This window comes from Macrobrachium nipponense, chromosome 19, assembly GCF_015104395.2.
Source record: "Macrobrachium nipponense isolate FS-2020 chromosome 19, ASM1510439v2, whole genome shotgun sequence".
Lineage (NCBI taxonomy): Eukaryota > Metazoa > Arthropoda > Malacostraca > Decapoda > Palaemonidae > Macrobrachium > Macrobrachium nipponense.
The window spans coordinates 39,372,995-39,395,495 of NC_061088.1; the positions used below are offsets into that span (position 1 = coordinate 39,372,995).

The following is a 22,501-nucleotide window of genomic DNA, read 5'->3' on the forward strand; positions in this document are numbered from 1 at the left end:
CAACCACCTCTGCCATGATAGCAAAGTAGTATGTTTGCTACACATAGCCATATTGTAAATTTTTACGACATCAACGTGATTCATATACATGCATTAAGGTACAAATGTCCTATAACATACAATTTGCTCTACCTTGAAATTAATATATTTTCATATAGGATAAATGAAGGGAAATTATAGTTGATAATAATTTTGTCTTCTCATGGAGTCGAACCAGCGCACAGTTGAGAAATCAGGACTTCAGTTATGTTGCCGACTCGGCCAACAAGTGAGGTATTAGTTGATACCGATTCCGACCTTACAAATATCTGTCGAACTCTGGTATTTATAATTAGAATCGATATCTACCCATCTATGCCATGTTAACAAAGTCGTACATTGCTGCACATAACTATATTATGAATATTTACCACGAAGGAAAGTGAAACAACGGAATGCTGCGATATTTTTCAACTCAATGTAGCTTTTACCTTTATTTATATATTCATCACTTTCCAAATTTCCGTGATTCAGTTATACATAATGAGGGCCACCTTTATTTTCGCTATCTTGTTTCCTCTTTTGAGATGCGTAGTCAATACCTTCTCCAAGTCTCTTATGGCTGCACATTCGACCAGAATTCTACTAAGTTCCTTAAGAATGCCTGTCTGAACAAGTGCTCCCCAAATCCTGCCTACCACCCCGTTTAAGACGATATGACCATCACCCATTCAATGAATTCAGTGCCATAAAGCAGCTGCCAAGGTTATTCAAAAAAATATATTAAACATATATAAAGAAAATATCTATAATGCTAAGGTCACCCATTCACGTATCAACGCACGCACACCCATGCATGAGCGGAAATTGGTAGTTGGCAACAGCTTACGTCAGTAAACCGTAAACGTAACTTAAAACATACATAAAATCGTAGACGTACAGTGACAGGTCGTCTGGGCTCTAAGCTCCGCCCACTAGGGCGCCGTAGCCCGCTCCAGTTTTGAAATGTTCAAAACAAGTCGTGGGTGGTCACGCCAAATGTCACCTGATGTAACTCTAGGCATTGCACGTGGGACTCACGGTAACTACTGCAGGGTAAGCGCTAGGGTCACCTGCATTGTTCGCCGTCGTTGTTTTCTTTCCGCCGTGAAGCACATGGGCCTCCTAATTGCGCTGTAGCCTACAGGGAAAAACCGATTCGCCCATTTGCAACCCTGTACGACATGGCAACACTGTAGCGTGGTATAAAAGGTAAGGTCAGCGCCTACAAGGGAAAGGCCCGTGCCAACAAGAAGTGTTGGCTTACTACAACAACAACAACAACCCTCAGGTCAGCTGTTGTTTCCGTCTCCCGAGACCAGTTTCCTCCAAGTACTCTTCACAATGCCCTTCAAGATGTCGAACCTCCTAAAACGACCAAGGAAGGGACCATCAATGTCGCATCTTCTTGCAGGATCTTCTTTCGGCCCGGAGAAGACTCCTACAGCCACTCCTGCAGACACTCAGGTCGAGGAAATGTCATCTTCCACCTACAGGAGTCAGAGTTGGATGAGATACAGAGTGATGACAGCGACACAGAAGACGACTGACGGACAGAGAAAAGTGGATATTGAACATATTCTACTTCCTCAAGCCCCACATCATCCGTCAGAAGAAGCCCAAGATATTGGGTCTGCCAATGGTATGTATATTATAATCTCTGACTTAATTTTTTTTTATTTGTTGAAAATATACAATATTTTACAGTACATGCAGAATTCTATCAAAGTGAACTTACAACCTGGATTTTCAGAATGCAATATTTTTACATTCTCTCATACATGTTCCATCACTTTACAGTCTGCTCTGTTTACAGGCCGGCCATTTTGTACCCTACAGCCCCACAACGGTGGGCGTGGTAATGACGTGAAGTTGACGTACATAGAACATTACACTATCAGCGCAAGTTCAAGGTAGACGTCCGACTTTGCTTTCTTTGCGCGTACATTTGCGGCGCAATTTATGGTGCTGGCTCTACGTCCATTAGCCTGTGTCCAATTTACCAACTGTTCAAGGTCATTTCACTGCGATGATGCCCACGATCCACATACGTGGGCATACGCCGTCATGATACATGAATGTGTGACCCCAGCATAAGGCAACTAATTTGTATTTAAGTCTGCGATTGTATCTTTAAGGTTACTGTTAAAGGAGGTTGAGCCGAAAGATCTCGTAGCTCTCCGTTGTTTCACTTTCCTTTGTGGGTTTTAAATTTTATATATTCATCACGTTCCAAATTTTCGTGATTCAGTTATGTGCATATATATATATATATATATATATATATATATATATATATATATATATATATATATATATATATATATATATATATATATATATATATATATATATATATATATATATTGTAACGGAATGCCAAGCATCTGGTTACCACACTTACCATCCATTAATTGTTACCTCACAACAGTCAGACACCTGAACCTTCATCACTGAATACTCTAAAGGCAACAGTTATCCCATAAACAACTTACCAGTATGGCAGAAAATCAGACTAAGTTCATCAAAACAGGTTTGAGGTAATCTTGTAAGTAATTACATTAAATAAAGGGCATCACTCCATCAACAACTTTAAAAGTAAGAATTTCCCTGATTTCAGAAGTCTAAATACTTCGCTGGTTAAAACTCACTTCAAGTAAATTGAAGGAAAACAGCTCCATTACCACTCTATGTTTCTACTTAACATAAACATAATCATATTTATACACTGGTGTGCAATAAAACACTTATAAAAATTTAAAATACAAACATTTATTATTAAACTCAAAATTTATAAGTGAAATTCACAATATCAGGGAAAATTACTGTTACTTAAAAACAAGGCAAATTTTAATTAATTCTTAAATTAGATTAAGTAAAATTAAATCAAAATTAATTTATCACAAAATTCAAGAAAATTAATTCAATCAAAATTCAAAAGTGTTAGGCAATATTTAAAATTTGGAAATCAATTCATAAGTGCTAAACAACAATAAAACTTGAAAAGAATTCTAAGTTAATGCAAATTAATTCACAAGTGTTAAATTCAATTAAATGTGCAACAATTAAGTAATGAAAATAACTAAGTTAATTAAATTGTGAATGGAAATGAAAACACAGAAAAATGTGGAAAATACCAAAATTGTAAAAACAATAATCACATAGAATATAAAATAAAAAGACACACTTCAATAAGAAAATGGATGATTGCACTTCAAATGAAACAAACACAAAACACAAAAATTTGCAATGTGTAAAAATGTAAATTGTTTATCAAACCATTGTAACTATTAGTTATTAGTTGCAACTATTAAAGATATAACCCACTTTACCTTGGTATACCAATTTCTTTTTGCTGCAGCTTGTTAAAAAAATTCACCAATTCTCAGTATTTCACAAAAATAGGCGCCATTACACACTTGTACAATGTGCCGAGCAAGAGAGAGATCTGAACACCAGGAATCCCAAGTCTATAATGAAACACTCTCACTCCCCTCCTTGTATGGACAACTCAAGATTGACGGACTCAAACGTTTTGGGCAGGCGAAAGATGATGCAATTCTTTCTAGAAACTTCTAAATATGACGTAACTTTACAGAAAAATCATGAAATCTGCACGTGGTTTCAGCAAAGACGTACGGGGAAGAAACCAGTCTGCTCAACAAAGACACGTACCCGATCGAGACAGAAGTCGAGCGATAATTAAGATTGACATGTTTTTAAAAACAACACGGAGACTGTGAGCTCCTCCAATCTCGAGTTGATGAAAAGAAAACCATTCTAACTTGGAACGGACAAACCTAATCTCTCTCTCTCTCTTTACATTCTACGTTATATACTTTTGAATTATGTTATGCGAAATCTGAACACTCATTTTAAGACATCCTAGATAAGGAATCTTAAAAATGTTGCAAAACTCTATATATAACATTTTATACAGTCAAAGAGGGGATATATGTGTTTTGAAAGTAGCAACATATAATAATGATAATATAATACACATATATATATATATATATATATATATATATATATATATATATATATATATATATATACATACATACATACATAACTGAATCACGATATATAAATAAAGGTAAAACCCGCAAAGGAAAGTGAAACAATGGAGTGCTATGAGATCTTTCGGCTCAACTTCCTTTAACAATAACCTTAAAGATATATATACGTATGTATATATATATATATATATATATATATATATATATTATATATATATATATATGTTGCAAAACTCTATATATAACATTTTATGCAGTCAAAGAGGGGATATATGTGTTTTGAAAGTAGCAACATATAATAATGATATATATATATATATATATATATATATATATATATATATATATATATATATATATATATATATATATCCTCCTAGACTGTATGAAATGTTATATATAGAGTTTTGCAACATTTTTCTGATTCCCTAGCTAGGATGTCTTAAAATGTGTGTTCAGATTTCACATAACATAATGTAAAAGAGAATATACATAGAATGTAAAGAAAGAGAGAGATTAGCTTTGTCCGTTCCAAGGTAAAGTTGTTTCAGTATCTTTTCATCACCTCTAGATTAAGGGAGCTCGCATTCTCCGTGTTGTTTTCACAACATGTCAATCCTCTTGCTCAAGGAGTCTCTTTCGATAGTGTCGTGTCTTTGTTGAGCAGACTGGTTTCATACACGTACGTCTTTGCCGAAACCACGTGCAGATTTCACGATTTTTCTGTAAAGTTATGTCATATTAGAAGCTTCTAGAAAGCATTGCATCATCTTTCACATGCCCAAAACGTTTTGTGTTATATCCACTATGCAGCTTCTGTAAGGAAGAGTTTCATTGTTACTTAGAACCACATTGCGTTCAGACATTTCTCTCTCTCTCTCTCTCTCTCTCTCTCTCTCTCTCTCTCTCTCTCTCTCTCTCTCTCTCTCTCTCTCTCTCTCTCTCTCTCTCTCTCTCGTACGCCACTTTTGATTTAATATTATCGTGAAGACTTTAGTGTACGTAATTGTTGGTCACCTATATAAATTTCAGATTTGATATTTCTTAAAGTTTATTTAGCTTTAGTTAGTGCTTTTTGTGGAATGTGAACTAACATTGTACAAGTGTGTAACAGCGCCTATTTTTGTGATATATTGTGAATTGGTGAATTTTTTAACAAACTGCAGCAGGAAGAAATTGGTATACCAAGGAACAGTGTGCTATATTTTTATTAGTTGCAACTAATAACTAATAGTTACAGTGGTTTGGTAAAAATTTAAACTAATATTTACAGTGGATAGAAAAATAATTTACAATTTTACACCTTGCAACTTTTTGTGTTTTGTTTGTTTCATTTAAGTGCATTTATTCATTTTCTTATTGAAGTGTGTGTTTTTATTTCATATTTTGTGTGATTAATACTTTTTGCTATTTTGGTATTTTCCACATTTTTTCTGTTTTCATTTGCATTCACAATTTAATTAACTTTGTTATTTTCATTACTTAATCGTTGTACTTTTATTTGAATTTAACACTTGTGAATTAATTTGCATTTACTTAGAATTCTTCTGAATTTTGATTGAATTAATTTTCGTGGATTTTGTGATAAATTAATTTTGATTTAATTTTACTTAATTGATTGCGTAGTTTTCAAGTAACAGTAATTTTCCCTGATTTTGTGAATTTCACTTATAAATTTTGAGTTTGATGATAAATTTTTGTATTTAAAATTTCTATAAGTGTTTCTTTTCACCAGTATTTGTATAATTATGATTAGTTTAGGTAGAAACGTAGAGTGGTAATGGAGCTGTTTTCCCTCAATTTACTTGAAGTGAGTTTGAACCAGGGAAGTACTTAGACTTCTGAAATCAGGGAAATACTTAGACTTTTAAAGTTGTTGATGGAGTGATGCCGATGGAGTGATGCCCTTTAATTAATTTAATTACTTACAAGATTACGTCACACCTGTTTTGATGAACTTAGTCTGATTTTCTGAAATACTGTTAAGTTGTTTAAGGGATCACTGTTGCCTTTAGAGTATTCAGTCGTTTAGTACCTGTGATGAAGGATCAGGTGTCTGGCTGTTGTGAGGTAACAATTAATGAATGGTAAGTGTAGTAACCAGATACTTGGCACTTCGTTACAATATATATATATATATATTATATATATATATATATATATATATATATATATATATATTATATATATATATGTGTGTGTGTGTGCGTGCTTGAATTCGACAGATATGTGTGTGAGTATGAATGGACACACTCTTCATGGTCAAGTGGATAACATTACCTTACTCTGCCATTCCAAATGTATTTTTGAACCTTGTGTAGATGTGGGAATTTATTTATTTGGTTCTTCATTTTACTTAGGATTAGTAATGACAATACTAGTCATCCTAAACCTATTCTTACCAAAATTTCTTTTTTGCTCTTGGTATGATAAGGAAATTCGTGATAACTGGGCTGGGGAAGATCCTGATGGTTTCTTCCCTTTGTTTATTGAAAAATTTTCAATGAGCAAATGATATAGATTTTTATGTCGACGTAGAATCTTTGTGGGTTAGTGTAAGTTTAGTAATACACTTCCTGTGTCAAAGACTGACATATCTACAGACTGCAGGAACTACAGTCCAATTTCTATTACCCCAGTGCTCTTCAGAATTGTTGAAAAAAGTTATTTTCAAGCTGTAATTATAGTATTTTGAATCTAAAGGGATGTTTGCAAATAGTCACTATGCATATAGGAAGTAGTTAGGTGCCTTCGATGCTAGGGAACATTGAATAACGGTTTTAATTGCAGAGTAATTCAAATATATTTCATTTTAGTGCTTCTTTATATTTAGTACATTACAAGGCACTTATGATATTAAACATAATAATCTTGGAGTAGGTGGTTATGTTTCAGGAGGTGGCAGGACATTTGCGAACTGGACATTTGCGTCCCTGGACATTTTCGTCCCTGGACATCTATGGAAATACTTTTTTTAATAGTTGATTATCAGAACTTGTTGTATGTAAAAGCATTTAATAAATCTAAAAGAAAAGAGTAGATAACAATACATCTTTAGAAAAGGATTAAAATAAGAGAGTTTAAAATTTACAAGTTTAGTTTTTCAAGGTTTAAAAATCCTTGTAGGTTCAAAAATACATCAAAAGGTATAATGCTGAAACGAATGCAGATTAAAAATATTAAAAATACTTCAAGATTTTAATTAAAATCATTGTAGTTCAAAAATATCTCAAAAGCTAAGAATGTTGCGGGCGATTCCTTTCAAGAAATCTATTTTTCTTTCCTGAGTATGCTTATCTATTAACGACATGATTCTCTTTGAAAGTCACTTTTTCTTTAAGGCAATAACTTCCTCCTTTTTCAATGAATCGATCGGTTTCCAATTAAGAATAGATATAGGACTAGTCAACTAATTTATAACTTTCTCGAACATTCCAAGACTCGATAGAAAAAGTTGGTTCCATCCTTATACCTCTTCAGCCTCTTGTTTGGCCAATGTATGTCATTTCAAAATAAGCTTTATATTCGAGTGGCAAATCACAGTCATCGGACAGTTCAATAAAACCGTCGACAACGTCAATCAAAGGAAGAAACGCTAATGCGGAAAAACATCTAATCTTCAAATTGAATACCTCATCTTCTCTATACCGATATCTTATTCCTGGTCTCATATTTTCTTAAAAATAGACTGAGATAAATGAAAGAGACATGAACTTATTGTTACTTCTGAAAACTTTCCTATAAAAGCTTTCTGAGCTCCTATTTCAAAGTCTCTCAACAAAGATCTTGGATTAAGTTGCAGTTTTGAGTTGTAACAAATATGTGAATAGACGAACATTGTTTCTTTGTCTTACCCGGAAGTAGGGTACAAATTCTGGGAATACTAAATGTACCTTCTTGAATGTTGATACAATATAGCTGATAATATATTGATGGACTTCTTTTAAAGGTACCATCTGCTGCCCAGTTAGGAAAACTTACCAAATCTTTAAGCCATCTTCCATCGCAAATATTAGTATTCTATTCTCGTCATCGATGCCAGAATCAGATGTAAGGAACTTCTCTCCAGCTGCAAGAAAATAGTAGGATTCCGGTATCTGAAAATTATTCCTTTGCTGTGGAATTGGTGGTCCATTTTGAGCTTTTTGTCTCTATGGACGTACATTTCTTCCTATTGATGATAAAGGTGGCAAGTGGAGGATTGTAAACTGTTCTTCCTTAGCGATCGCTGCTCCAATAACACTTCTTGCTGATTCGCATGTTGGCTGGAACTGAAGTAGCTTTAAACTCGGACATAAATTCTTGAAATTCTGCTCTAACTTTAGAAATCATTCACTGTATGTATTCTTGCTTTGCAAGTACGTTGCACACATCTCCAGTAGGTTTTTGTTTCATCTGCATTTTTCTTATGGAAGTGGTAGCTGTAATTTTCCTTGTCAACGAATATTTTTCCACCAGTGTTAGATTTTCCAAACATAGGAATGGGCCTTGCTTTGAATTATAAAATCTAGGATGTAGTAGATGTTTGCAGTTCGCACTGCTCGAGTTAACTAAATTTTCTAGCTTAATTTTCTGTTTGCTTTTAAAAAAAATACCTTTTGTTACACTGCTGTGAATTTATTGGTGTTCAGTTAACTATAACAAGCAATAGTTAAGTACACTATTGAAAATAATAAATGTGCTGTTAAATGCGTTGATGTGCAATTAGCTATAACAAACAACTGTTGAAAAGTATGTTACTGAAAATAAAATGCGTACGGAAAAAGTAAATATAATTTTTTTTTTATTTGAAAAAAAAAAATTCATTTTATTAAGGACGCAAATTTCCAGGAACACAAATATTCAGGGACGTAAATGTCCAGGGACGCAAATGTCCAGTACGCAAATATCTTGGAACCGTTTTAGGATTCCTTCAAGATTTCCTTAGAGGTAGGCAGCAGCGAGTTACTGTTGATGAGAACTTTAATGAACCAATACCTGTTGTGCCTAGAGTTCCACAGGGTCGTGTTCTTGGTCCGCTGATATTTTTAGTTTATAAAAGTGATATGGTTATTGGCCTGGAAAACAAGATCGCTCAGTATGCAAATGATGCAACACTGGTGGGCGTAGTCATGTCTCCACTTATCACGGATCGTGAATGGTGTAGTCAGTGGGGTATGAGGCTGAACTCCAGTAAAATGAAAACACTATTGATTATTATATCTCGTACAGATTTTCCAACCCATCTTCCCCTTCAGGTGGATGGGACTTTGCTGAATAAAAGTCTGAAGCTTCAACTATTCTAGGTGTAACCTTGGACTCACATCTTACTTTTGATTAACATCCAATGAAAGTTTCAGCAAGTGCCACATGAAACTAAAGTAATGTTCATAAGAACTCACATATTTTTAAAAGTGATAAAATCGGTGCAACCTGCTCTAGGCCATTTGTGCTTCCTTTACTAGAATACATTTCCCAGGTGTGGATGTGTGCTTCTGCCAGAGATTTATCTCTTTAGATAGATTGGTTCATGGTGGTAGGTTTCTGTTTCGTAATATTAGCAGTTATGACGGACCACTGGCGGATGGTCCTTTGTTTGTCACTTTTTCAAAAGTTCGTTTTTTAACAAAGATCTTTCACATTCACAACTGATCCCTGGTCCCCCTTTTCCTGCTAAGAGCAAAACCACATTCGCTGAACGGTTAATGTGTCTCCCTGTCGACCTTCTCGGTTCCAGAGGTTATTTATTCCTCATACCGTTGGACTGTGGAACAGCCTCCCAGAAGAGGGCGTGCAACTGGAACTTTGCCAGGTCAAGCGAAGACAATGCATTACTACCCTAATATAATTCCACTAGTATTTTATTATTTTACTTTCATTTTTATTTGTTTAGCTATTTATATGTTTATTCATTTTTCCAATAACTGATCTCCTCTTTCTGTATTTCTCATTACCGTCTGTTACCTCCTTCGAATGAAAACCGTCTTCTTTGGAAGCTTGAATTTCAAGTCAGTGGCCACTGTGGGCTTGTTCTATATATAAATGGCGCTGAATAACGATATTTTGACTCTTGATCGACTCTGATAAATGATAAGAGGTGAGGGTAGGGTTCTCGGGGTCATTAAAAAAGAAGAAGGAAAAAGTAAAACCTCAGACTTTCCTCTCACCCTCTCCCTCCATACTCTTCATATCATCATTATCGCACTTTGCATCTGTGAAACAATTCCTTGATAGTCTTTATATCATAATAAAACGTATATTCTTATACATTGCAAACTTAGTTCTTATTTTTATATAGTGCCGATGTAAATATGAATGTGTGTCTATTTAGTAATTACCTATTTTTATATTGTCTTTCTTCTTCCTAGCTTAAACCCATTTTTATATGGGGTCGCCATTGCAAATGAGTCGTCTCCATCGATTTCTGTCCTGTGCCTCGTTCTCATTTATACCTCTCAATTCCATATCTTCCCCTACACAATCACGCCATCTCTTTCTTGGTCTTCCCTTCTTCCTTCTACCCCGCACTTCCATTTCCATCGTATATCTTCCAACATGACGTTCCTCCCTTCGTAACAGGTGTCCATACCATCGAAGCCTTCCTTCCTGTACTTTCTTCGATATTTCAGCTACCTTTGTCGATCCTCTTATATATTCATATCTAATCCTGTCTTCCCTTGTTACTCCCGACATCCATCTCAACATTCTCATTTCTGCTACATCCATCTTCTTCTCTGTTTTCCTCATACTTGCTGTTTCTGTTCCATATAACATTGCTGGTCTGACCACCGTCCTATGGAACTTTCCTTTCAATTTCAGAGGGACCTTCTTGTCACAGAGGACCCCTGATGCAGACCTCCAGTTATTCCATCCTGCCTGAATTCGGTGTCTCACCTCTTGATCAATGCTTCCACTATCATCTAATACGGACCCTAAGTACTTGAACTTCTGTACTTTCTTTATTTCTTCCCCACCCAATCTTATGCTACCTCCACCGTCCTCAGTAATACTGGAACACTTATATTCGGGTTTTGATCTACTTATTCTCATTCCTCTCTCCTCAAGTGCTGCTCTCCACCTCTCCAACCTCCCCTCCAACTCCTCCCTCCCCTCTGAACACAACACAATGTCATCTGCGTATAATATGCACCATGGCACTGCTTCTCTAACATCCCTGGTCATTACATCCATCACGATGTTGAAGATGAATGGGCTAAGTGCTGACCCCTGGTGTAATCCAACTCCTATCTCAAATCCATCCGTCTCTCCTCACTCTAGTATACACATTCCTGTACATCCCCTGAATAATTCTGACATACTTTTCTGGCACCATCTTCTCCCTCAAACATCTCCATATTTCTTGCCTTGGCACTCTGTCATAGGCCTTTTCAAGGTCTATGAATACCAGCTGCAGGTCTCGTTGTTTTTCTCTGAATTTCTCCATTAGCTGCCTTATGCAAAATATTCCATCCATTGTGCCACTTCCCTTCATAAATCCTAACTGTTCCTTCCCTATTCTAACTTCCTCTCTCTGCCTGCTATCTATTAAACTTTCCAAAATCTTCAACGTGTGAGACATTAGTTTTATACCTCTATAATTACTGCATTCCTGGACATCACCTTTACCTTTAAATATAGGTATCAATATGCTTTCCCGATATTCTTCTGGTATCTTTTCCTGTTTGAATATTTTTCTCATCAGATCATACAAGATGTCTACCCCTTCCTCTCCTAAGGCTTTCCAAACTTCGACTGGGATTAAGTCAGGTCCTGTTGCCTTCCCATTCCTCATTTTTTTTAAGGCTCGTATCACTTCATCCCTAGATATCCCCATTACCATTCCCATGTTTACTTGTCCATCCTCTCTTACAAGTCTTTCATTTTCTTCATTTAGCAGTTGTTCGAAATACTCTTTCCATCTTTTCAGGATGTCTTCTTCCTTTTTTATGACCGTACCATTCCTATCTTTCATTTGCTTAATATGGGTGATGTCCTTTGTTCTTTTATTTCTTACTTTTGACAGTTTGAGCATCTTACTCAACCCTTCCTTGGTTTCCAGTTCATTATAAACCTCTTCATATGCCCTTGCCTTAGCTTGAGCTACCACCCTTTTTACTTCTTTGTTTCTTTCTCTTAATCTTTCTCTGTCCTCCTCCAGCTGTGACTCTTCAAATCTCTTCTTTGCCTCCCTTTTACGCTTCACCATTTCCCCCACCTCTTCTCCCCACCACCAGCTCTCCTTTTCCCCTCCCATACTATTCCAGTATCTCCTTTCCATGTCTTCTAATCACTGATGCATTATGCCTCCACCATTCTCTCACATCTTCAATTCCCAGATCAACCTCTCCCAGCACTCTTCTCCTGAACTCCCTCTTCTTATCATTATCCCTCCCTAACAATTTATACCACTTGATTTTCTTTACCCCATTCGTTTTCGTTTTCTTTTATCTTTTCATCTTTAAATCCATGCAAAGGAGCCTATGTTGGGGGGCCACGTGGTCACCTGGGATAACTTTACAATTCCTAACTTCCACCAGCCTTGATCTATCGTAAAGGAGGTAATCTATTTGTGTGCATCTACCGCCACTCCTGGATGTTATCAAGTGCTCCTTCTTCTTTTTGAAGAATGTGTTCACTATTGCCATATCAAAGGACACGGCAAAGTCTACTATACTCTCTCCTTCTGGGTTTCTCTCCCCAAACTCATGTCCTCCATGCGCACGTTCAATTACATCCTTTTCATTTCTGACATGTCCATTAAAGTTTGCCCCCACTACAGTCCTCTCCTGGTCTTCCAGTTCTTGCATTACCTCACTCTTTTCGTTCCAAAAACGGCTCTTTTCTTCCTCTGTGCAGCCCACTTGTGGAGCATAAGCGCTAATGATGTTCATTGTTTCCCCTCTATAACATATCTTCACTCTCATACTGCAGTCATTCTTTCTACTCACTTCCATCACTGCTTTCTTCATTTCCCCCAACAACACTACACCAACGCCATTCCTACCCAGCTCATTTGCTCCACTATAGATTAGCTTGTAGCCATCCCCCAGTTTTTTAGCTTTATTACCCTTCCATCGAGTTTCCTGCACACACAAAATATCCACTCTCTTTATCCTCATCAACTCCGCCAACTCTCTTCCTCTTCCTGTCATAGACCCAATTTTGAGCTGGCCTATTCTGATCACATTTAGAGCTCGCTTCTTTAGCTGCACCCACTCATGATGCAGTAGCCCTCGCCTTGTCACAGAGTTAGGGCGATTTGTCTGCGCGTTGTTTACGGAGTACGCCCTAGCACTATTCTCATCAATATCACGACTCATTTCATTGGTTCTGGCGTGAGTTTTTACAGTCAGATGCCCTTCCTAACACCAACCCTCCCTATTTATCCGGGCTTGGGACCGGCACCCATTGTGGCTATTTTTATATTGTACAGGCAATTATATCTATGAAAAGAACTCGAAAAAAATTTTTTTTATTCATTTAGGAAATGCTTATCATTACTTTGCATGAAATGTTGAATATTACATGCTGAACAGCATTGAGGGTAATCATTTTTAGGCCCTTGGAAATTTTTAATGAAAAAAAAATGTAGACAACAGTATTCAACCAAAAAAAGTAAATTAAACATATTTCATGATTTTAATGAATTCACAAAACAAGTTTTTCCAACTTGGGTTTTCTGGAGATAAACTAAATTGTTATGGTTGCTGGGGACTAAATGTTTTGAAGGGAAAATGTGCCAGTGCACTGCACATAAAAACTACAAATTCCTACGGTAATGGCTGTGTTCATGACTGGGAGGTGAGGTAGCACATAAAAAAATTGCTTCAAACGTCACTTCTCAGGAAATCCTTATGATTAACCCAATGTCATTATCTACTGAGGATGAATGTTGGTCCTCCGAACAGACAAAGGCAGGGTGGCCCCCCATAAGTTTTTATAAGTTAGCCTCATTAACATCGCCACTGGCATTTTTACCGGTGTCCGTCTGTTGAGAGAACCAACATGAAATTCATGGGCAACAGATCTTGTTAACCACCTGTCCTAGACTGAGTGAAGGGCGTGTTTGTGTTAACTCCTGGCCGCAACCCGAGTGCATCATTCAGAAGTATACCACTATAGCTGATTCACTTAAGGTAGATTCTTGGGTGAGCCCTATGTCTACGAGACGTTTGTTTGGCAGCCGCTGATTGGCTGGGAGCTGCCTACCTCTCGGTACCAGCCAATCAGCGGCCGCCAAACAAACACTTCGCAAGCATTGGGCTCATACAAGAATCTACCGTAAGTGAACCAGCTATAGGTATGCATATTGTATTTCTATATCAAGTGTTTAACCATCATCTTAATTTTCTTTCGTTTCAGAGACTACTAGATGTTCAACAGTGTAGTACTTCAACCGGGAATCCAAAAGTGAGTTACTTTAAATATACAGTTTTTAATTTATACGTTGTTAACCCTCCAGTTCTGAACAAATATCTTTGGATGAGGTTGCTGGGCATATGCACTTCATCCAGAATGCAACCCACTTAGTTGATAATCACTTCCCCTCCCCCTCCGCTGGGATCGATCTTAGTTCGTGAGACAAGTTGGACAACCACATAACGACCATCATGGTTTCATTCTTTTAGCCTAATAATTTATAGTTTCCTTCGGATTTTGCCTTTGGATAGATTTATCAGTATTTTTTATTTCATATCTTGGTTAAGAGTATTTTAATTCATCCATGCCTTTGCATGACTCCGGTAGACACAAATTTAATCTGATTTCATCAATGATCACCAAAAAAGTGGGATAAATTTTCTAAAGACCTTTTTTTCGTGAAAAGAAAACTTTTGATTGGGAGTCTTAGTACATCCCTGTATTTTATTGCTTCTCATCTATATACAGTGGACCCCCCGTATTCGAATTCTCCGGATTCGCGGACTCACACATTCGCGGATTTCTCTCGGGAACGTTTCCCTGCATTATTCGCGGAAAATTCATGCATTTGCGGTATTTTTCTATGAGAAATATCCACAAATTCCTGGTTTTTGTTATCAATTTCATCATAAAATGCACTTTTTGTGATAAAACTATTAAAAAACCAAGTATGAAAATTTTTAGTGGTTTTTCTTAAGTTTTAACTAACAAAATAGGCTGTTTTTAGCGTTTTTATAGGGGTTCCAAACATTCGTGGATTCTAACTATTCGCGGGGGGGTCTGGTACGCATCCCCCGCGAATACGGGGGGACCACTGTACGTGGAATTTATATTGTAAACGCTGCTGTTAATATTTTTTTAATTGTTGCTGATATTCACAAAGATATTTTATTTTTGGTCTTCCTATAGTTTTTACTTTACTTTGTCAATAATAATTTACAGTATAGTGAAGTACCAAATAGTAATAACGGTATATAATAATTGTATTAGGCAGAGGAAGAAAATAGCAATGACACCCATGATCTGTTCAAATAAAATGATCGGACGCTTTCCCAACAGTGAATGGTTATAATAACAGCTCTGAAGATGAGGATTGCGGCTATTATGATCCACGAGCCGAGAAGCGGCATCAGAGGCCACAACCTGGAAGAAGACAGGTGAGAGAACAGCTCGACGTTTATTCGTCTTTAATCTAACTCTCCATTAATCTCAACTTCCCTAATAGCAGTTTTCTTTAACCTTACTTTTCCCTATTTAAATTGCCTCTCCCTGATCCTCTCTCCGCTGATATTACTTTATCCTTGTGGCTCCGTAAAAATACCCTTGGTCAGCATTGCTGCCTTTGTTTGTCTCTATCACATTCCCAAATCCTTCACTAACCTCTTCCTTACATAATCATGCCATTTCCTAATAACACCCTTTCTTAATCTTGATCTTCAGCAGTCATACTTTTCATTGTATTCATATCTTACCGTTATGTTACCAGTCCTTCAACTTACTTTACCTTACTCATTCTTTTCCCTTAACCTTGACGTACCTCAATCATTCTTTTCCCTTATTATGTTTCCTTCACGTTTCTCTTCTTTGATGGTTCCTTTCCCTAATTTTACCTTTATATTGTCTCTTTTACAACGATTGTCTCTTCAACGATTAGGTGAAGGTTAGAATATGCTTTCCACATATTCTAACCTTCACCTAATCGTTGCCCTCCTTTTTGTTTCCTCAATCATTTATTTCCCTTCCTGTGTATTGTTGCAAACCTTGCTGCTCACTAATCTTACTCTTCTTAATTTTGTCTTTATCTTATGATAACCATTCAAGCCTTAATAAGTGTTATATATCCCCAATTTATTTCAGAGAATCTTGAAACAGAATTATCCCCGTGGAGACTACAGAGCACAGCACAAGCAGGCTTACTATAACAGCGATGGGGAGAGTGAACATGACTTCTTTCTTGAGGGTAGGAGAAAGGACCATAATAACATAAAGGTGAAGGAGAGGGCACGCACGAGTAAGATTCAACCTGAAGAACTTGCTTATACGCTTTCATCTTTCCTAGGTTTCAGGGCCAGTTTAATCGAACTCTTCGAGGACCACGGTCTTCATCCTGCCATGGTAAGAGTGATCGCTGAAGATAACCCACAGACATTTTCCATAAACAAACACTCCATTTTTTTAAGACCTCGGATCTCTGTCTGTTCTTACCACTTGAAAACTTCGGGATGTCCCTCTATGTCTAAATGCGATAGCTTTCATATTTGCTCTGATTATTTGTTCAGGACATGCGAAGATGAGTATTGCTCGTTTGGACACAGATGGCAGACAAAGCATAATTCTAATTTGCTTTACAAGTTGCATCTTCATAACCTTTCAGTGGATATCTTAGAAGAGTTAGCAAAAATGGATACTCAAAGTAAAACTTGTAATTACCCATTAGATATTTGTTTTAATTATAACAGTAGAAACTGTAAGTTCAGAAACTGTAAGAGATTGCATTTGTGTCTTAGCTTTGTCACAAATGCAGGAAAGTGCACTAAAACATCATGCCAGTTGAACCATAATATAAAGGCGCCCTTTTGTCAGCATCTTCTGAAAAATCATGGTATCCCAACAGATGAAACTCCAAGGGACACTCTGCATACTCTTGTGAGTTTGAATCCAAAACTGAGACAGCTTATATCAAGAAATAAAAACCCAAAAGCTAATCCTAAAAATATAAACCAAAATAATCAGCCTGCAAAAGCCAACAGTGACGCCTCTCCTATGCCAAGTAACTCACAGGGGAAGAACCTTCAACATGAATTTTCTCATAAATCAAAGTCTTCTTGGTTTAATGAGGTTAGCGGCGATGTTGTTTTGCCCGAAATATGCTTTGATTCAGTAGAAGGTATCTGTAAAAACGAAATGAAAGGATGTCCACGGCTTCATGCAAAGAGCCACTTTCACTGGCAGGTTTTGGGAGAGGACAAAATATGGTACAATTTTTATGAAGATTTAGTAATGCATTTGGAACGGAGGTTTTGTGACCCAGCATGTGATGTCATAAGTCTTCATCTCTCTAATACTCCTACTTTAGATCCACTGGCCAAAAATATCTTAAAATTATTAGGTGTTGATGTATGGAAAGCAGATTTTGAGTCAATGACTCTTCACAATATTTCACAGAACAAAAAATTAAAACTGAGGAGATTATGTACACAGAAAATGTCATCACAGATGACAAAGGAAAACACATACCTCTGGTATTTCAAGGACATCAATCAGGAATGGATTCTATATGGAGGTGTGGACAGTACACAAAATAACAAAATGAAAAGTAGTCTTTCATCTGTAGATATAGAGGAGCAGTTCTCAAAAAATCCCTCTGCTTCACTGAAATTTTCAACTAATTATTTTGAATACATTTTGGACTTTACCAATATGTGTCAGACTAATCTACAGACAAATGTAAGTCGTAAAGTATGCAGGCGACCATACCCCCATCTTTTGCCAGCACAAAGAGGTAATTCATTCCAGGCAATTAGTGCTTCAAAGAGTCAATGGGCTCATCAACAGAAAGGAGATGTGAAAATCCCTGAAATTTGCTTTTACTCAGTAGAAAGTAGCTGTAAGTTTGAGACCACTGGGTGTGATAGGCTACATGCAAAACAACATTATTGTTGGCAAGTATGCAAAAATTTAGGTTCTTGGTTAAACCTGCAGCCAGAGCAAGCTAAATGTTTAGAGCTCGCTTTCTGTGACCCTAATGAAGATGGTGTAACAGTTCCTGTAGTAGATGATTCAAAAAGTGAGTTTCCAAATGACGCTTTGCTGGATGTAATGGGTCGGAGTACATGGACAGCTGATTTTCAACTTATGAAGTTAAGGTGCTCATCCCTAGGGGAAACACTGCAATTGCGTCGATTGTGCAGTCAAATTGTTCCAGAATGCTCTCTCAAGGCAAATGAATATCATTGGTACTTCAAAGATATAAATGGTAAATGGATACTATACGGACAGTATGACAGCACTAAAAAACCTGGTATGAGTAGTAATATCACGTCCAGAGATATTGAGAAACAGTTTCTAGAAAATCCTTTTGTCAAAATTCATTTTCATACAGAATGTTACAAATATGTCTTAGATTGCTCTAAAATGACACAGGTCAACCAAAATACAAAAAAATGTAGAGATGTGAGGAAGAGACCTAAACCACACTTCAAACTGTCTGGTGAATTACCCAGCGTTCCTGTTCATCTTCCAGTACACTGGGAAATTATGTCCCCCAGTGAAGTTCTTAGAGTTGAGAAGCTCTCAAGCTCTTCGTCAGAATATAAGAAAGTCGCTCATCTTTTCCAAGGTAGTCTGCCGTCTGAAGTTAAAGTTGTGAAAGTTAGTAGAATACAGAATCCCCTACTTTGGAAAATCTTTCAAAAGAAAGTCCTTTCCAAGGAAGCCAGTTCAGGTCAGAAAACGTGTCAACTTTTCCACGGCACCAGTCGTGACCTCTTGCCAAAGATTTGTTATGACAATTTTGATGCCCGAACTAATGGCTCTCCGAGCAGAGGAATTCCCTTCTCACAAGATGCTGCAGGTGCTTACAAACATTGTAAGACTACAAAAAAGGGCCACAATTACTTGATTATCAGCAGTGTACTGGATAATTCCATAGTACGCTCAAACAACCTATTGGGTGGATTTGGGGTATTTCTCAAAAGGTTACATATTGGCGAATGGAAAACAGATGTAACAGAAATATATCCTCAATATATAATTAAAGTAACCGGGAATATAACGAAGAATCAGCCATGTTAACGAACTCCACTCCAACTGAAATATAGATGTAAGCTTCACTGCATCGTCATTAGTGTATGGAGATGAGTGAGAAAGTGCAAGAAGACGCGCCGTATCTCAAAACCTCAAGATACCTTTCCTCTCATCCGGCGCCATCATTTGATAGTGGTAAGAAAATAATGTTGTCATTCGATGAGACTGTATCGGTGTCACTTTACTTACCAGGCAGCATTATGTGTGTTCTTCATGGTTGTCACTAAAGCAATAGTACTACCATTTGTTTACTAATTATTCACTGCAGTTTGCAATTAAGTTCAAACTTCTTGCCAAATTATGAAATATTAAAAGGTGTCCGATGTAATACGTAATGCAGATTATTTGTATTTCTTGCACGATTTACTGTTAAAGAATGTCAGATTGTTATTCAAATTAATTATTATTTTATTATTATTATTATTATTATTATTAGCAATGTTCTCTGGGGAAAGTTGATATAGTGATTCGTTTGCATCATGATTATTATAATTCACAGGAAATCATTCTTTTCGAGGGTAAGATAATGATTTATATTCGTTGTTGACCATTATCCTTATTAATACCATTAATGAAGGGAAGAGTGAATGAAGTGTAAGGCTATTTTTTTCGGTGGACGTTCCTGTCAATATGAGTTACCACAGGCATTATTGTTATTCGTTGCAGGTTTAAAAAACATTGAAAACATTCCTAATTTACGAAGGGAATGTGCTTGAAACTTTCTTTTAGTAAATAAAAATCGCTTTGTTGGATAGATGAATGTTAATGGATTCTCTTTGCAATTTTGTCTAATCTGCGCATTCTTCTTCACATGTATTCTAAAATATATAAGAATTGTCTTTGCTATTACAGGTTGAAAGCACCTGAAGCTTATTCGTGATTTCTTGATTTTTCTTATGTAATATATATATATTATATATATATATATTATATATATATATATATATAATAAACATATATACATACATACATATATATATACTATATATATATATATATATATATATATTATATATATTTATATACTGCTTGGGAAATGGGGAAATATATGCAATGTTGAAATTTGTATTTTTATTGACCTTCTTTTTCGTGTATGACGAAACTGTTCGACCGGAGTCATTGATGGCGACTGGTAAATCATTGGTTGCTCAGTTAATTCAAACAAGGACCCGGGAAGCCAAGCACTGCTCTTGCACGCCGACTATTTGTATCCCCGGTTCATTATTATCAAAATTTTCGATATCCATTTCACGTGACGGTGATAGATCCCATCTCAAAGTTGACGAAGTATTCCCACTGAATGTACGGGTTCAGTCTGTGTTTCTCGAAACATTTGTATTGAGGTTTTTCTTGTTTAGTCTCTGCTTTATCACCAAAAAGCCTTTTTGCTTTCATCGACGATCATAATCGTTACGACGCCAGTTCGTCATGAAACCAGTCAAAAACGCATTTCCCGACATAATGCGCTTTTTGTGGCACACTGTAGACAGTGCTAAGGGTTTGCAATGTCCCTAGGCTCCCGGGACCATTGCTGTCAACCTTTTACGAATTCATGCATTCTTCCTCATGGTGGTTCCCACCCATCTGTCCAAAATCTCCCTCGTCACTGCTCATCATGGCTTTCAGGAAGTTACTGCTGCCTGTCGCAATAATCACGTACTATAGAAGCAAGACGCGCTATGCAGCATGAAGCATCGCCAAGGTGTGCGGGCATATGCTGGTAGAGGTGACTCATGCGGCACAGCAAACGTCACAGCGTAAACTGGCCTTGAGGCGGCGCAGCGCGCACTGAAGCCTAGACCTAGTGTAAACGGACCTAATTGTCACGAAATGTTACCGTTGTTGCAAGAATTTGAGGTCCTATCGAGAAAGACACAGTAACCAACCGTGGTGTGAAATTTGCAGAATATCGCAGAGAAAGAAATGGGAAAAATATTAAAATGTTGCCCGTAATCCAAGAGTGATACAACTCCCTTGTCGGGATCAGACGGCAGGAAAAAAAATCAACTAGAAATTTTGTACGTGATGAAATTCAAACATCATAATTGGTAAATTTGCGTGAGATTTTACTTTTGAACTTGCAAGTCACTAAATCTCCGCTGGATCTAGTTTATGTTGGATATGTTTGAAAATGAAGGCAACAGGGTTCTCATCTCGTAATCGTGTGAATTCAGAATGCAAAAACCATCTACCTTTTATTTAGTTATGAAAGAATTCCAAAATCGAAACACATCGGGAATCGCCTGCAGTCGTATTTGTCCATGTACGAATATGTGCATCTGATAAGGACAACTGGTTTAAATCCTTTCACTTTTATTCATCTTTTCACAGAAGTTTTCCTTGCCCCTATTTTTTTTTTAAACAATGTAGATGTTTGGTAAACAGTTTCCACTGTGTTCATACGTGCGACAATGAATAACCTGGGAAGTGAAGCTATTAGTCATGCGCAAAACTGACACCATTAGATCGTCCAGAATTTACGGTTACCATGTAGCGTTTCTAGTGGCATACATGGCGGTAAGTTTCTGCATTTTATAGATAGCATTATTTTTCCGATAGGTATATAAATACAAATTCTTTTATGCACTGGTATCATTTATAACTATATAAATACAAATGCTTTTATGCATTGGTATCATTCGTAGCCTAAGTGAAATTAATTCAAAAGTGTGTATTTATTTTTTTTTTTTCTTTTACGTTGCTTAGCTCCAAGGAGGGCGAGACAAGGTTGGCAGCACTGTTAAATGCCAGCGCGCACAACCAAAGTTGTAATTGTCACGCACCACCTCTCAACAATATACGCCGTAGGAGGGATACTAGTGCCATCAGTGCACTCGCTGCACGCAAATTCCCTTGCTTTCATCTTACTTTCCACCCTCTCCTAACAAGTAATGCGTAGTGCAATTGCTTTGAGGTTTCCCCCCCTGTTATACCTTTCAAACCTTTGACTGTAAATTTCCGTTTCAGAGCTGAATGACCTCATAGGTCCCAGTACTCTGTTCTGTATATAAACAGTTGACCTAATAGGGTCAACAGTTATGACAGAGTTTTCAAAATAAAAATGGGAATTACAAATAGTTATCTTTTGCAAACTTTTAGGACGTTCTCAGACCGCCTGTATGTTGCGATTAATTATAGCCCTTACGAAAGCGCTAAGTATTTCTGGATGTAATCTCCCTGCCAGAAGAATTTAAATTTTGAGATTGCCAGTTCTTTGAAGAATAAAATTTTTTCTCTAAATAACTCCGAGAACATGT

At 36.7% G+C, this 22,501-nt stretch overlaps 1 protein-coding gene across 3 annotated transcripts in view; it reads left to right on the top strand.

Moving 5' to 3' along the window:
* The window catches only part of LOC135216418 (protein mono-ADP-ribosyltransferase PARP12-like), a 24,541-nt gene extending 4,401 nt beyond the window's left edge, over positions 1–20,140 (top strand). For 2 of the 3 annotated variants that reach the window (XM_064251776.1, XM_064251766.1), the window contains exons 2-4: positions 14,382–14,429; positions 15,498–15,595; positions 16,296–20,140. In XM_064251776.1, coding sequence (XP_064107846.1) covers position 14,429; positions 15,498–15,595; positions 16,296–19,232 — 3,036 coding nt within the window. In that variant the 5' untranslated portion in view covers positions 14,382–14,428 and the 3' untranslated portion in view covers positions 19,233–20,140. Of the gene's footprint in view, positions 1–1,432; positions 1,661–1,834; positions 1,932–14,381; positions 14,430–15,497; positions 15,596–16,295 lie in introns of those variants that run through there. The other variant, XM_064251786.1, reaches the window with a different exon arrangement.
* Positions 20,141–22,501: the final 2,361 nt, after the last annotated feature.